This window comes from Gracilinanus agilis, chromosome 1, assembly GCF_016433145.1.
Source record: "Gracilinanus agilis isolate LMUSP501 chromosome 1, AgileGrace, whole genome shotgun sequence".
Classification (NCBI taxonomy): domain Eukaryota; kingdom Metazoa; phylum Chordata; class Mammalia; order Didelphimorphia; family Didelphidae; genus Gracilinanus; species Gracilinanus agilis.
In genome coordinates, this window is record NC_058130.1 from 147,778,222 (window position 1) to 147,794,704 (window position 16,483).

A 16,483-nucleotide genomic window follows, 5' to 3' on the forward strand; every position below is an offset into this window, starting at 1 on the left:
GACAGATGCCTTCAGAGCTGATTACATATGTATGGCAATATTTTAAAAAACAAATACTGGGGGCAGCTGGGTAGCTCAGTGGACTGATAACCAAGCCTAGAGATGGGAGGTTCTAAGTTCAAATCTGGCCTCAGACACTTCCCAGCTGTGTGACCCTGGGCAAGTCACTTGACCCCCATTGCCTACCCTTACCACTCTTCTGCCTTGGAGCCAATACACAGTACTGACTCCAAGACAGAAAGTAAGGGTTTAAAAAAAATACCTAGGTACATCGTTCATGAACTAAATGTCTCTCGTGAATCCTAATTATTATCAATCACTGGTTCTATAACCTGGATGAAACAGAATGCTTCTTTTGAAGAAGATAAATTCAATTTTTCCAAATCATGACCTTCAGGCTATTTCTAAATGGGGTTAGAAAAGGAGGAATTTCTCTCCCTCCCTTTCTCTCTCTTCCCCCCTCCCTCTCTCTCTGTCTCTGCCTCCTTCTCTCTCTCTCTTTCTCCTCTTCCCTCCCTTCCCCCTCTGTCTATCTCTGTCAGTCTCCCTCTCTTTCTCTATCTCTGTGTCTCTCTGTCTCTCCCTCCCTCTTTCCCCTCTCCATTCCCTCCCCTCTGTCTCTCAGTTGTCTGTCTGTCTGTTTCTCTCTCTCTCTCTCTCTCTCTCTTTCTCATCTCTCTCTGTCTCTGTCTCCCTCTTCCTCTCTCCCTTTAAAAGTGTTATTACTGAGCACTGACAAACCAAGGAGCCAATCAGAAACTCTTTAGCCAGGCTGTGGCAGGAAATGCCCTTCTTGTGAGGGTCAAGTATTTAACTCACCTGTGAGTTCTATTAGGGACCATCTTTCCTCCTTTCCATTCTCTTTTTCTCTCTACCTCTTCTGTTTCGCCCCCTTCTAGTGTGCCTTTTCTTCTCTTCCTCTTCCTTCTTCTGCCCCTTCTCTCCCTCTCTACTCCTCTCCTCTTCTCCTCCTCCCCTTCTCTCCTTTTCTTCCCTCTTCTTTCCTGTCCTCTCTTTTCCCATATCTCTCCTCCTTCTTCTTCTCCTCATCTCCCCTTGCTCTCTGATAGGACTAATTTCACCCAACCTAGCCAAGGGCCCCCTCTCCAGAACAGTACACATTTTTGACATTCCTAAAATTTAAAAAAAAATACAGAAACAAAAGAGAACGTCAGCAAATGGGTAAAGAATGGGTAGGGTGGAGAAATACTGTTTATTGAAGTTTTCCCTATCAGTGGAGAGAAGCTTTGAAAAGTACCTCATTCTCCCTATCAGATGGTAGTACCAAGAGGATAGGACTTTGCAGTTCCTAAAAAGAATCCCTTAGAAATTAAATAACTGTCTTTCTAGCCTGCCTTCCCACCCTCCCCTCGGTACAAAGTGTGAATAAAACAACCTTTCCCTCTTCTGGCTGCCATAGCACTTCCTCCCCCAACCCCCTGGTAATTTCATTTTTTAGAAAAAGCAATTCCATCGTCCCTGCTGTCTCTTCCCAGGCCACATAAGATGATAATAACACTACTTGGGCTTTTTCTAGAACTTTCCCAACAACAATTCATTAGCCAGCAGCCAGAGATGAAGTTGTGATTCAGCATCTCTTTAACAGGAAGGAAAATTAAGTGCTAAGGTAGAAAAACAGGGCACAGTATGCAGGGTGCATCCCAAGGCTGGCTCCTAAGTCTGGGTGCCTCTGGTCAGACCAGTAGTGAAAGCAGGCTCTCTCTCTCTCCTATGGCCCAAAAGGCACCGTCCAACTGGCCAGCCAGGGCTGGAATGAAGGCTTAGATAATCATAGGGAGAGACCCAGGGCAGGCTCCTTTCCCAAGGTGGGCAGCATCAGCCCTGACAGAGCAGAGCCCTCCCATTCAAGAGAGGCCCTTCTGTTCATTGTTCCAGGCTAAGCTAAGCCAAGATGAGAAGAATGTAGGGGCAAAACTGTGGTCTTGTGTCCATTCAGCAGACAATTGCTTCACAGGTGTTTTAGAAACAGGCGGATTTTCTGATCCCCAATGAGAATCCTGAGGGAAAGAACAAACCCAGTGAAGACAGGTCCTGGTCAACTGTATGGAACCTGATTCTGGCCAGATGGGGTTGGGATGGAGGAGAGAGAAGGAAGGACTTATTAACTTCTCTTAACTGTCACAAGAATACACCTGACTCCTGCTCCCACACCATTCATATTTCAGGCCTTGTAAGTTATAAGACTTAGAACTGGAAGGGAAAAAAACAGAGAGAAATCATCTCATCCAACTCTATCATTTTATAGGAGACTCAAAGTGAAAATGTGATTTGCCCACGGTCACAAAAAGGAAAAAAAAGCAGAGCTGGGACTAAACTCAAACCCGAGACTCTGTCAGAAGAGAAGAAACCCCTGCCCACCTAAGTTCAGCTGAGGGATCATCGGCTGTGGCCATGACTGGGAGTAAGGTACAGAATCCCATAAATAATAATTAATGACCCTTAAATATTATTTTAGGGTCTGCAAACTATTTAATAAGGCTCAGAAGCAATGCTTGTCCCTCTGAACTATAAACCTCAGGAAACAAGTGAGTTCTCAAATCCCTATTACACATTCGTCATCTCATTTGACCCTAATAATGCTGTGAGGTCAGCACTGAGGACATTATTGTACTCATTTTCTAAATGAGGGCTTGAATCTTGCCTCAGATATGAACTAGCAATGTGACCAGTGGCAAGCCAGTTACCATTTTCAGCTTCAGTTTCCTCATCTCTAAATTGGTGATGAGATACAACCTGCCATAGTCAGCAGAGAGCTAACCTGAGAGACCTGGGTACAAGTTTACCCCTAGCACAGATTGGCTTTGTGACCCTGGGCAAGTAAGCTCTCAGTGCCCCCAAACAACTCCCTATGGGTAGAAGATGCAGGTAGGTGTCAATCTGCACCATCCCCTCACCCTCTCTAAACCGCAGTATCCTTATTAGCCATGTGAAGGGATTCCTCGTGTCCTGTACTATGTTCTATGATTCCTCTGGTCTACTTGGAAACATTTGATCTTTCCCTAAGCATGGTGGTCAGATACAGATGGTGTCTGTCTTTCTGTCTCTATCTCTGTCTCTATCTCTGTCTCTGTTTCTGTCTCTCTCTGTCTCTGTCTCTAACTCTGTTTCTCCATCTCTATATCTGTCTCTGTTTCTGTCTCTCTGTTTCTATCTCTTTGTTTCTGACTCAGTCTCTGTTTTTCTCTGTCTCTGTCTCTGTCTCTCTAATTACCTATCTCTCTCTCTCTCTCTCTCTCTCTCTCTCTCTCTCTCTCTCTCTCTCTCTCTCTCTCTCTCACCTGATCAGGGTTCCTGCAGTCAAGCTAGCTGCCAGAGGCCCCAGCCAGTAGACCCACTGGTATTGCCAGTAGTTGGATATCACTGCAGGTCCAAAAGCTCGGGCAGGATTCATGCAGGCTCCAGATATAGCCCCTCTGTAAAGCAACAAGAATACACATCTGTAGCTCTACTTGTATACCTCCACACACACAGACACACAGACACACAGACACACAGACACACACACACACACACACACACACACACACACACAAACACACACAGATACACTCACAGGCCATCCCCTATGCTGGCATGCTCTCCTCCTTCAATTCCAACTCTTAGCTTCCTTGGCTTCTTTTTTTTTTTTTAATTTTTTATTTTATACCCTTAACTTCTTTGTATTGGCTCCTAGGCAGAAGAGTGGTAAGGGTAGGCAATGGGGGTCAAGTGACTTGCCCAGGGTCACACAGCTGGGAAGTATCTGAGGCCAGATTTGAACCTAGGACCTCCCGTCTCTAGGCCTGACTCTCAATCCACTGAGCTACCCAGCTGCCCCTTCCTTGGCTTCTTTTAAGATTCAGCTCAAATCCAACATTCTACAAGAAGCCTTTCCCAGCCCTTCCCTCTCTAAAATAGTCTTCCATTTATATACTGTACGGAGTATCCCAACAGTCTCAGTTCAGCTTTAAATTCCTAAAAGCTTAAAACAGCACTGCGACTTCTGGGATACCTTGTACATATCTTGGAATTACATGGGTATATTTGCATGTTGTCTAAGCCATTTGAGCTAGCTGGATTGGCATACCCAGGATTCACCCTGGAGTTAATGTCAAATCCTAGTTTTGAGCATGTCATCACAATCTACATGATATTTCTCCAGTGTATTTGTTTTCCTGTCAAATGACATCAAGGATTCCCATTGACTCAGGGAGAAAAAAATCACCAAATGTTCCCAAACTGCTAAAGAAGTCAGAACTGATAAGTCTTATAAACCCTGGGTTCCAATTCTGGCCCAAATGCTTACTAAGTATGATCTTGGAAAAGGCATTTAACCTTACTGAACTTCACTTTCTTCCTCTGTAAAAATGGATATGAAATCTAGCCTGGCATAACAACTAAGAGACTGGATTCAAAAGCCAGCAACATCCAGATTCAAATCTTGGGTCTTATATTGATTGGTTGTGTGACCAAGTCACTAACTTCTCAGGGCACCAGGTAACTTTCTAAGATTTTTGAGATGCAAAGTAGATACTGATCAGGTTGGGCAGAAAAAATTTCCTTACTGGGAGGGAGTTCTCTATACCTATGAAATCCCAGGTTTGGCCCCTATCCCCATCCCAAACTTATTGATAATGATAATTATGATATATTTAAATAGTTCGAGATTTAAAATGCTTTCTGAGAGTTAATTCTACAAGTTAGATTATATAAAGATAATTGTCTTCTTACTGATGAGAAAACTGAAGCTTGGGGTAATTAAGTGTCTTGAGTATATTGGCACAAATCTAGTAAATGTCTAAGCCTGAACCTTGATGGATTCATAGAATCATAAATTGAAAGCTAGAAGGGAACATAGAGGTCATACCCATCTAGTCTAACACCTACATTTTATGAAGCAAAATGAAGTAACTCATCCAAGGTGAGGCAGATAGTAAGGAAGATTTGAACCCAAGTCCTCAAGCTCTTTTTAAAAAAAAAAACCCTTACCTTCCATCTTGGAGTCAATACTGTGTATTGGTTCTAAGGCAGAAGAGTGGTAAAGGCTAGGCAATGGGGATCAAGTGGCTTGCCCAGGGTCACACAGCTGGGAAGTGTCTGAGGCCAGATTTGAACCTAGGAACCCATCTCTAGGCCTGCCTCTTAATCCACTAAGCTATCCAGCTGCCCCCTCCTTGAGCTCTTTACCACTGTACCTATTTCTGCTTTTCTCGAACCCACAGGAGTGGGGACAAGTCTTTTGATTCTAAGGCTGGTGATCTTTCCACAAGACCATCCTGCCTTCTGTGGCTTCCAATTAGAGTTCTCAAAGCTGGGTGTCACCTAAGTACCCCTCCTTCCTTTAGACCAAGACTAAACTCCCATTTCTTTGACTGCACCCAGAATCCCTATGCTGCTACTCCCACTCTGCTGCTACCAACCATCCTACCCATTGTGACTTAACTTACCCTGCCAGGATATCCACAGTCACGGTGAAGCCAATGCAGAATGGAGCCAGTGGGCTCTTCGTCTTCTCATTGATGGCTCCCATGCAGACAGCCAAAATCAAGAACAATGTCATGATGAACTCAGCTACCATAGCAGCACCCACCTGTTCATCCCCTGTAATGGTTGTAAAGGCTGCTCCAGAAGCATTTAAGAATCTCTCTTCTGGACTCACCGCCTAGAGGGAGAAACATTTCTATTAGTGTAGAGACCAAAGCAATAGGATCAGAACAAATAAGAGTGCAGAGAGAGACACACACACAGAGAAACATGGACATAGACACAGAGAGAGACACAGGCATAGAGACAGAAAGAGACAGACAAATATATAGAAAAAGACAGAAGCTTGAGCCAAGGGAACAGGGACAGGAATGGAGAAAAACAGACGAGAGTTACCCTTCATGTTTTAAAAGTTAACAAACAAAGATTAACCACTTATCTTTATTCTGGAAGATGAGACGCAGGAGCAAATGAACTAAGTTGTTTGTCAAAACTTTGCGAGCTTAGAGTAGATCGGAGCAAATGGATGAACTTCAGCTTTCTTTATCTCAGCCATAAGCTAACCAAACACACAGCTGCCCTCTAACTCGGGTAGCATAAGCAGGAAAGAAACAGACGCTTTTTTTTTTATCTTATTTGCAAAGCTACACACACAACCCAGATTGAAGGTTCTAAGCCCACTGGGTGGACCTCTTGGGATGAACTTATAGGAGGACGTGGCTAAGGGTCACACGGAGTGGGAAGGCTTGGATGGATTTTTATATTGGTCATTGGAAGGAATATCCATATCAAAAAGATCATGGGTCCAGTGGAGTATATCATACATCTTCAACTGGTCCTAACCTCTCCAAAGAGGAAGAAAGAGAATTGGAAAGATATCAAGGGAAGAGAAAAGAATGTGGGAAAGGAGCAAATGGGCTTTATGCTAAGTTCTCAGTTATTTTTACAATTCTCAGAAATCTAAAGCAATGGTTCTTATTCTGTAGCCCACATAGACCACTAGAGGATCTTATGCATGTTGTAAAAATTTCTGCACTTAATATGCAAATCTATTAATAAATGAACACAACTTCTATTGTGCAAATGTCTCCATACATATAGCTATTACTATTTTACAATATTTTCAAAAGTATGTTGTCATTAATAAAATGCAAATTTATTTTAAAGCACTCCCGGATTCATAGTACAATTGATGGATTCTCATAGTATAGCCACTATTGTATAGAGAGAACCCTGAAATTTTTTTACCTTAAGGTAAAACAACAAAGGTTAAGATTAAGACAACGGATACATCAATGAGCATTGAGAGAAAGCAGACAAGTAAAGAGAACATTTGAGAATCCAGTACATGGTTTGTTCGCATTATCCCACATGTGCCAACCTACCTTGGCTAAAGCAGCTCCTATGATCCCACCACACAGCTGGGAGAGGCAATATGGGATGAGCATCATGTAATTCAAGCCTCCAATCAATACGACAGCCAAGGAGACAGCTGGATTAAAATGACCGCCACTGAACCAATGGGAATGAGTGAATGAAAAAGCATTTAATAAGCACTTACTAAGTACAAAGCAAATATCTCTGGGGATGCAAATGGAAAAATGAGATAGCTCTCAAGGGGCTCCCATTCTAATAAAAGAACATAAAGAAGGGACCTTCCGGCTACATCAAAAGGAAAAACCCAGGGGTTCTTAGAGCACAATGAAAAGGAAGAAGTAATGAATCTTCTTTAATGATATTTTCTATTAATAGGACCACATCTGTTTCTTTATGTTGACTATTTGTCAGTGTCAAGAATTCTGGGAAGGGAGGCATGAAATACTCAGACTGGGCATGGAAGTCAAGCAACCAAAACAAACAAACAAACAAAAAAATATTATATANACTAAGAGACTGGATTCAAAAGCCAGCAACATCCAGATTCAAATCTTGGGTCTTATATTGATTGGTTGTGTGACCAAGTCACTAACTTCTCAGGGCACCAGGTAACTTTCTAAGATTTTTGAGATGCAAAGTAGATACTGATCAGGTTGGGCAGAAAAAATTTCCTTACTGGGAGGGAGTTCTCTATACCTATGAAATCCCAGGTTTGGCCCCTATCCCCATCCCAAACTTATTGATAATGATAATTATGATATATTTAAATAGTTCGAGATTTAAAATGCTTTCTGAGAGTTAATTCTACAAGTTAGATTATATAAAGATAATTGTCTTCTTACTGATGAGAAAACTGAAGCTTGGGGTAATTAAGTGTCTTGAGTATATTGGCACAAATCTAGTAAATGTCTAAGCCTGAACCTTGATGGATTCATAGAATCATAAATTGAAAGCTAGAAGGGAACATAGAGGTCATACCCATCTAGTCTAACACCTACATTTTATGAAGCAAAATGAAGTAACTCATCCAAGGTGAGGCAGATAGTAAGGAAGATTTGAACCCAAGTCCTCAAGCTCTTTTTAAAAAAAAAAACCCTTACCTTCCATCTTGGAGTCAATACTGTGTATTGGTTCTAAGGCAGAAGAGTGGTAAAGGCTAGGCAATGGGGATCAAGTGGCTTGCCCAGGGTCACACAGCTGGGAAGTGTCTGAGGCCAGATTTGAACCTAGGAACCCATCTCTAGGCCTGCCTCTTAATCCACTAAGCTATCCAGCTGCCCCCTCCTTGAGCTCTTTACCACTGTACCTATTTCTGCTTTTCTCGAACCCACAGGAGTGGGGACAAGTCTTTTGATTCTAAGGCTGGTGATCTTTCCACAAGACCATCCTGCCTTCTGTGGCTTCCAATTAGAGTTCTCAAAGCTGGGTGTCACCTAAGTACCCCTCCTTCCTTTAGACCAAGACTAAACTCCCATTTCTTTGACTGCACCCAGAATCCCTATGCTGCTACTCCCACTCTGCTGCTACCAACCATCCTACCCATTGTGACTTAACTTACCCTGCCAGGATATCCACAGTCACGGTGAAGCCAATGCAGAATGGAGCCAGTGGGCTCTTCGTCTTCTCATTGATGGCTCCCATGCAGACAGCCAAAATCAAGAACAATGTCATGATGAACTCAGCTACCATAGCAGCACCCACCTGTTCATCCCCTGTAATGGTTGTAAAGGCTGCTCCAGAAGCATTTAAGAATCTCTCTTCTGGACTCACCGCCTAGAGGGAGAAACATTTCTATTAGTGTAGAGACCAAAGCAATAGGATCAGAACAAATAAGAGTGCAGAGAGAGACACACACACAGAGAAACATGGACATAGACACAGAGAGAGACACAGGCATAGAGACAGAAAGAGACAGACAAATATATAGAAAAAGACAGAAGCTTGAGCCAAGGGAACAGGGACAGGAATGGAGAAAAACAGACGAGAGTTACCCTTCATGTTTTAAAAGTTAACAAACAAAGATTAACCACTTATCTTTATTCTGGAAGATGAGACGCAGGAGCAAATGAACTAAGTTGTTTGTCAAAACTTTGCGAGCTTAGAGTAGATCGGAGCAAATGGATGAACTTCAGCTTTCTTTATCTCAGCCATAAGCTAACCAAACACACAGCTGCCCTCTAACTCGGGTAGCATAAGCAGGAAAGAAACAGACGCTTTTTTTTTTTATCTTATTTGCAAAGCTACACACACAACCCAGATTGAAGGTTCTAAGCCCACTGGGTGGACCTCTTGGGATGAACTTATAGGAGGACGTGGCTAAGGGTCACACGGAGTGGGAAGGCTTGGATGGATTTTTATATTGGTCATTGGAAGGAATATCCATATCAAAAAGATCATGGGTCCAGTGGAGTATATCATACATCTTCAACTGGTCCTAACCTCTCCAAAGAGGAAGAAAGAGAATTGGAAAGATATCAAGGGAAGAGAAAAGAATGTGGGAAAGGAGCAAATGGGCTTTATGCTAAGTTCTCAGTTATTTTTACAATTCTCAGAAATCTAAAGCAATGGTTCTTATTCTGTAGCCCACATAGACCACTAGAGGATCTTATGCATGTTGTAAAAATTTCTGCACTTAATATGCAAATCTATTAATAAATGAACACAACTTCTATTGTGCAAATGTCTCCATACATATAGCTATTACTATTTTACAATATTTTCAAAAGTATGTTGTCATTAATAAAATGCAAATTTATTTTAAAGCACTCCCGGATTCATAGTACAATTGATGGATTCTCATAGTATAGCCACTATTGTATAGAGAGATCCCTGAAATTTTTTTACCTTAAGGTAAAACAACAAAGGTTAAGATTAAGACAACGGATACATCAATGAGCATTGAGAGAAAGCAGACAAGTAAAGAGAACATTTGAGAATCCAGTACATGGTTTGTTCGCATTATCCCACATGTGCCAACCTACCTTGGCTAAAGCAGCTCCTATGATCCCACCACACAGCTGGGAGAGGCAATATGGGATGAGCATCATGTAATTCAAGCCTCCAATCAATACGACAGCCAAGGAGACAGCTGGATTAAAATGACCGCCACTGAACCAATGGGAATGAGTGAATGAAAAAGCATTTAATAAGCACTTACTAAGTACAAAGCAAATATCTCTGGGGATGCAAATGGAAAAATGAGATAGCTCTCAAGGGGCTCCCATTCTAATAAAAGAACATAAAGAAGGGACCTTCCGGCTACATCAAAAGGAAAAACCCAGGGGTTCTTAGAGCACAATGAAAAGGAAGAAGTAATGAATCTTCTTTAATGATATTTTCTATTAATAGGACCACATCTGTTTCTTTATGTTGACTATTTGTCAGTGTCAAGAATTCTGGGAAGGGAGGCATGAAATACTCAGACTGGGCATGGAAGTCAAGCAACCAAAACAAACAAACAAACAAAAAATATTATATATATATATATATATATATATATATATATATATATATATGTCTGAGAAATCATCAATACCTATTACTCTACCTCAACTAACAAGATAATGGAGTCTCTTGAATGTGAAAGGCTGAAAAAGAGATTGAAAGCCAGGTCTAGAGACAGGAGATCCAGGGTTCAAATCTGACCTCAGATACTTCCTCGCTGTATGACTCTGGGCAAGTCACTTAACCCCAATCACCTAGCCTTTGCCACTTTTTTCTGCCTCGGAACCAATACTTAGTATTGAGTCTAAGACAGAAGGTAGAGGTTTTTTTTAAAAATACATAAATAAATAAAAATAAAAGATTTAAGCAGTAAATGATTCCTGATGAATTTTAAAACATGAGAGACAGTCACGAATGATACTTCTACAATATGTCACATTTATCCCCCTTTCCACTCACAAAATCATCATCCTAGTTCAGGTACTCATCATCTCACAGCATCTTAAATGCTCTTCCTGCCTCTAGTTTCTTTCCTTTTCTATCTAGGTTTCACCTGGCTATTAAAACTCCATCCCTATAGCCCAAATCTGATGATGTTACTCCCCCACTCAAGGAACTCTAGTGGTCACCTCTAGTGGCTCCCTGATGATTCCTGGATAAAATAAAGATTTCTTGGTTTAACTTTTAAAGCCTCTCACAATTCTGGTTCCAATTTTCCTTTCCAGGCTAATGTCACAATTCTACTCTATGCATACCCTTTATGTTCCCAATCTGCATGCTGGTCTCTGTGCATGATATGCTTGGTATCTCCAGTCTCTGGACCTTCCCACTGCCCATACCTAAAACGTTCTCTTTCCTCAACTCTACTTCATGGAATACTCAGCTTCCTTTGAAACTCAGCTCAAGATTCATGATGAAAAATGGTATCCACCTCCAGAGAAGGAAGTGATAGAGCCTGAATGCACATCAAAACATACTATATTTCATTCTCTATCTTCTTTTTTTTGTCTTCCATAAAATGACTAATATGGAAAAAATATTTTACATTATTGCACATGTAAACTCTATAACAAATTGCTTACTATCTCAGGGAAGGAAGAAGAAAAAGGTTGAGAAAGGGAGATGAGAGCGAGGGAGAAAATTTGAAACTAAAAAAAAATTTAAATGAATATTAGAATTGTTTTATATATAAATGGGGAGAAAATGAAATAGGATTTTAAAAATTCAGCTCAAGTACCACATTCTACAGGAAGCCTGTCCTGATTCCCACTCACAGGTTCTAATGGCTTTCTCTCAAATCATTTTGTATATATTTGTTCTAAATTTTCTTTGTGAATTTTGTTTCCTGTCCAATAATAGAATATAAGCTCTTTAAGGACAGAGATTGTTTCATCTTTATGTTTGTATTCCCAGTACCTAGAATAGTGCCCAGAATATAACTGACATTTCAATGACATTTCATTCAGCAAAAATAATAGAAATGAGCAATAAATAGCATGAAATAAGATCGAAGAAGTAAATGGTAGCCTGAATATAGAGGGCTTTATATGCTGGGCTGAGGATTTGTGTTTTAACCTATAGGCGATAGGAAGCTATTGAAGATTATCAAACAAGGGAGTGGCATGATCTATGTTTCAAGAATAATAATTTGGAGCTATGTGGAGGAGGCAGTGTAGAGGGAAAAACAGGAATGAAAGTAAGGAAACGGTCCACAAACATAATTAGCAATTGACTTGGGATAGTGCTGAGATGCAATTAAGGAGACTGAAGGATTACTTCAGATTGCTCCCACTCTGTTCTTGTACTTGAGATGGGAAGCAATACCACAAGGCTGACCCCTCTTCAGATTTTTCCTAGAAGAGCCAGTGTTATGACCAAAGCAGTATGAAGTAGTAAAAAGAACTCTGCATTCCAAGCCAAAGGTCTTGGGTTCTAGTCCCAACTCGGCAACTTGCTAGTTTAAACAAGTCACTTATAACCTCTATGATCCCCAGTTTCCTAATATATAAAAGATAATAGGTACAGCTGCATGGCTCAGTGGCTAGAGCACCAGGTCTGGTGTCAGGAGGATGTGGATTCAAAGATGACCTCAGATATTATTAAGTCTCCAAAGAGTATCAGAAGGACATCCTTGTGATTATGGATCCATCAATGGGCCATTCATGGGGGCAGCTCAGTCAGTGGTCCAGGAGATGATTAAAGGACTGGATATGCTTTCAATTAAGACCTGAGTTCAAATCTTCTTCCCAGTATTTACTAGCTGTAGGACTACTGGGCATTTCTGCCCATCTTAGTGTCCTCATTTGTAAAATGGGGACAATAATAGCACCAATTCTCTAGGGCTGTTGTGAGGATGAAATGACTTGTATTTATGACTTTTAAAGCACTTTGCAAACCTTAAAGCACTATGTAAATGCTAACTTTTATTGTTATTGTGAAGCCAGTGCTCATGTCCATCACAGACCAGGCAGCCACACTTCTGCAGACCCACCATAGTCTGAGAATGTGAAAGGAGGGCAGAGTAGGGACACTTCTGGATGGAGCCAAGCTCCGATCCCTCAGGACACCAGCAGCGGACCTAGCAGAGTGCTTCAGCTCTCTGAAGAGGAGAAATCAGTACCAAGTCCTACCATCGTGCAGGAACAAGGATGCAAATGGACCCTGCAAGGGTTAGAGGATGACGCTGTTCAGATGGAGGAGGGAGGCAATGGGGAACAACTCAGGAGATAGATTTAGGAATGTTTGCAATAACACCTCCAAATGGGGGCAGATAGATGGCTCTGTGGATAGAGAGTGAGACCTAGAGGCAGGAAGTCCTGAGTTTGAATTTGTCCTCAGATACTTCCTAGCTGTGTGACCATGGACAAGTCACTTGACCCCCATTGCCTAGCCTTTAGCACTCTTGTGCCTTGAAACCAATACTTAGTATTGATTCTAAGATAAGGGTAAAGGTTTAAAAAAAAAAAAAAAGAAAACCTCCAAATGCAAAGGACTTGGCTGGCCCCCAAAGAGTCCATTGGCTTCCATTTCTCCAAACTCGACGAAGTTCAGGTTATTTGTTATCAATAAGTGAGAAAACCAGATTCCACACATGATTACTCTTCCTGGAAGAAAGCTGTATGGAATTCTGCACTGGCAAATTCATCCAACTGTTGTATCCTACAGGTGCTTAGCCTGACCGTTGGCATGTCGTAGGTACTTAATAAATATTTAGTGATTGATCAGTTGATTGATTTTGCCCTTAATACATTTCACACACACCAACAGTCAGAGGAATATAGGGTAATAAGATTCAGAGCTAGAGGAGACCTTAGGGTAATCTAGCCTAGCCCCTTCATTTAGCAGATGAGAAAACTGAGGTCTAGAAAAATTAAAGCAACTTGTCTAGGGTCACAAAGCTAAGAAGAGGCCAAGCTAAGATCTTCTGTTTCCAAAACCAGGTTCTTTTCACTCATTTCTATTCCAAATATGTTAGAAATGTGATTGTGTTTAAATTCACCTACTAACAAATATTTTGTGGATAAGATCAAAGAATCATACATTCAATCATTTCAATGAAAAATCCTGTTTTTACCTGAAAAGTACCAGTGCTCACAGACTAGTGGATTTTCTATTTAAACTGCATAGTCTGACAAAAGTTAAAAGGCCACTCTGGGAAAAGGAGAAATGCTCCCTATTGATAATAGTATAAAAAGTGGTCATGGATGGAGAGCAGGAGGAATATCTAGTCCAACCCCCTTGTTTTTCAGATAAGAAAATGGAGTTTCATAGAGAATAAGTGACTTGCCCAAGATATCACAGGTATTGATAGTCAGGATTTGAACTCAGATCTTCTGACTTCAAAGCTAGCCCAAACGGGGATTTTCTTATGCTTTTCCATGTACCATGATCTAGCTAGGCTGGCCTATTTGCTTTTTCTCTCTTGGATATGCCATCTCCCATCTCCATGACATTACACAGAATGCCCCCCATCCCTAGAGGGCTTTCCCTTCTTGAATCTGCATCTTAGCTTTCCTGTCTTCCTTTAAGACTCGGCTCAAATCCTATTTTCTGCAGGAAGCTTTTTTCTGTCCCCTAAGGTGCTAGTGCTTTCCCCTTTGAGATTATCTTTCATCTATTTTGCACATGTCTTGTATGAAACTAGTTATTTGCCTGCTGACTCCCTCACTAAGGGACTGCATTTTTGCCTTTCTTATATCTCCAGCTCTTAGCACAATACCTAGTGTATACTAAGAACTTGAATAATTATCCACTGACCTCAAGAGCCTTTGATTGACAAGACCTCATGATTGCATCAGCAGCTTCAAGAATACTCTTCCCCTGATTGTTTCTCCCTCTCATCCCTCCCCACCCTTAGTTGTTTTGGGGTTTTTTTCCAATTTGTCTACCTTTATTCCTGGGTTTACCTTTATCATCTATTTCCCCTTCAGGTGGAGAGGAGAAAAAGGCAGAAACAGTTTCCAGAGTGTCTCTGAGCAAGGAAATCATTCCGAAGCACAAAAATGGGAGAAAACATTGCCATCTGTTTGGATCTGGCTTTTAAAAGCAGCAAGTGCAATGGGAAGAGCTCTGGGCCTGGCATCAAAAGTCTTGTGTTGAAATCCTGCCTCTCTGAGGGACTTATGAGAAAGAAAACTAGCCACATTCAGAGGAAGAACTGTGGGAGGAGAAACGCAGAAGAAAAACAACTGCTTAAACCCATGGGCTGATGGGGATATTATTGGGGATGTAAACACTAAACGATAACTCTAGTCCAATTATCAATAATATAGAATTAGGGCTTAATCAATGATACATGTAAAACCCAGTGGAATTGTGTGTCGGCAATGGGGAGTTAGGGGGGTTGGGGAAGAGGGAAAGAACATGAAATATGTAACTGGGGGAAAATAATCAAAATTAAAATTAAAAACAAAAACAAAAAAAGGTTAAAAAAAAAAAAAGAAATCCTGCCTCTGCATGACCACAAGAACATTGCTTTATCTCTCTGCCCCAATTTCCTCCTTTGTAAAATGGGTTAATAATACTAGCTCTACCTTCCACCCAAGGTTGTTTTAAGGAAAATGTTTTATAGCATTAAAGTTCTTTATGATTTCAAAAAGGAGATGTTGCAGAATTAAATATTGTCAGATGCAACCTTCTCATTTTATAGATGAGGAAACTGAGGCCAGAGAGTTTAAGTGACTTAGCCAAGATCACACAGTTTCTAGGTATTTAAGGCATGGTGCAAATCCAGGGGCTTTTGAGTCCAAGACCAGCCCTCTACCAACTAAGCCATATTGTCTTTCTAATGGTCTTGTGGTTCCTATTCATGGTGACCTGATTGCTGGAAGTTCCAACCTGGATTTGGGCCCCACATGGCCTCCAAGGCAGTTGGGGCATAGCCCCATTGGACCAGGATCCAAGATTCAAAGATCCAAAGAGTTTCTTACCTGATATTCCCCAAAATGGAAATGGTGAGGCCAAGGGCCAGCCCATGGGCCAGTGCAGGCTGCAGACGACCAACCCCTTCAACGTTCTCGATGACTGAGAGGCAGCCAATGAAGATGAAGAGAGCGGATCCTAGCAGCTCCACTATGCAGGGCTGGAGGTATTGTTCATACCTGCAAGGCAGGTTCTGTTTCTTCATCTCCATGCTCTCTGACTTAGACTCAGACATGAAGATAGCTGGGAGAAATAAAGTGCAGAGGTCAATGGTTTTCAACATTTGGGCTCTTGCATAGCCTTGCCCCAAAACAAAAACAAAAACAAAATGGCCAGTCTCAAAATACTGAGGCATGCACTTTTTCCAGCCATCACCAGATTTTCTTTTAAAAATGCCAGTCTCAGTGTTATAAGGTATGCAGGTTAAAATCCACTCTGACACTTACTAGCTCTGTGGTCCTGGGGAAGACATTTCATTTCTTTGAGGCTCAGTTTCCTCATCTATAAAATGGGAACAATAATAATTCCATTACCTAGATCACAGGGATGTTGTGAGGAAAGTATTTTGTAACTCTGAAAGGATTTGGGAAATGGTTATTATTAACAACCATGATTTTAAAAACAAAAAAAACAAATCCACTAGAAATGGAAGCCTGGAATTCCATACTCCGGGGGGCTCCCCTCATAGAGAACATCTCCTACAAGATCAAGAGGAACTCCCATAGGCTGCCAAAAGACTCATTTGGTTTCCACTCCA

General features: G+C 41.3%; 1 protein-coding gene across 1 annotated transcript; it reads right to left on the minus strand.

Moving 5' to 3' along the window:
• Positions 1-1,969: 1,969 nt before the first annotated feature.
• On the minus strand, positions 1,970-16,227 carry AQP8 (aquaporin 8). Its single transcript, XM_044677883.1, has 6 exons — positions 16,173-16,227; positions 15,735-15,969; positions 9,843-9,969; positions 8,420-8,634; positions 3,300-3,434; positions 1,970-2,018 (listed from the first exon to the last, which is right to left on the minus strand). Exons 1-6 carry the CDS (start codon positions 16,225-16,227, stop codon positions 1,970-1,972), a joined length of 816 nt encoding a protein of 271 aa, XP_044533818.1.
• Between the last annotated feature and the right edge of the window lie 256 nt (positions 16,228-16,483).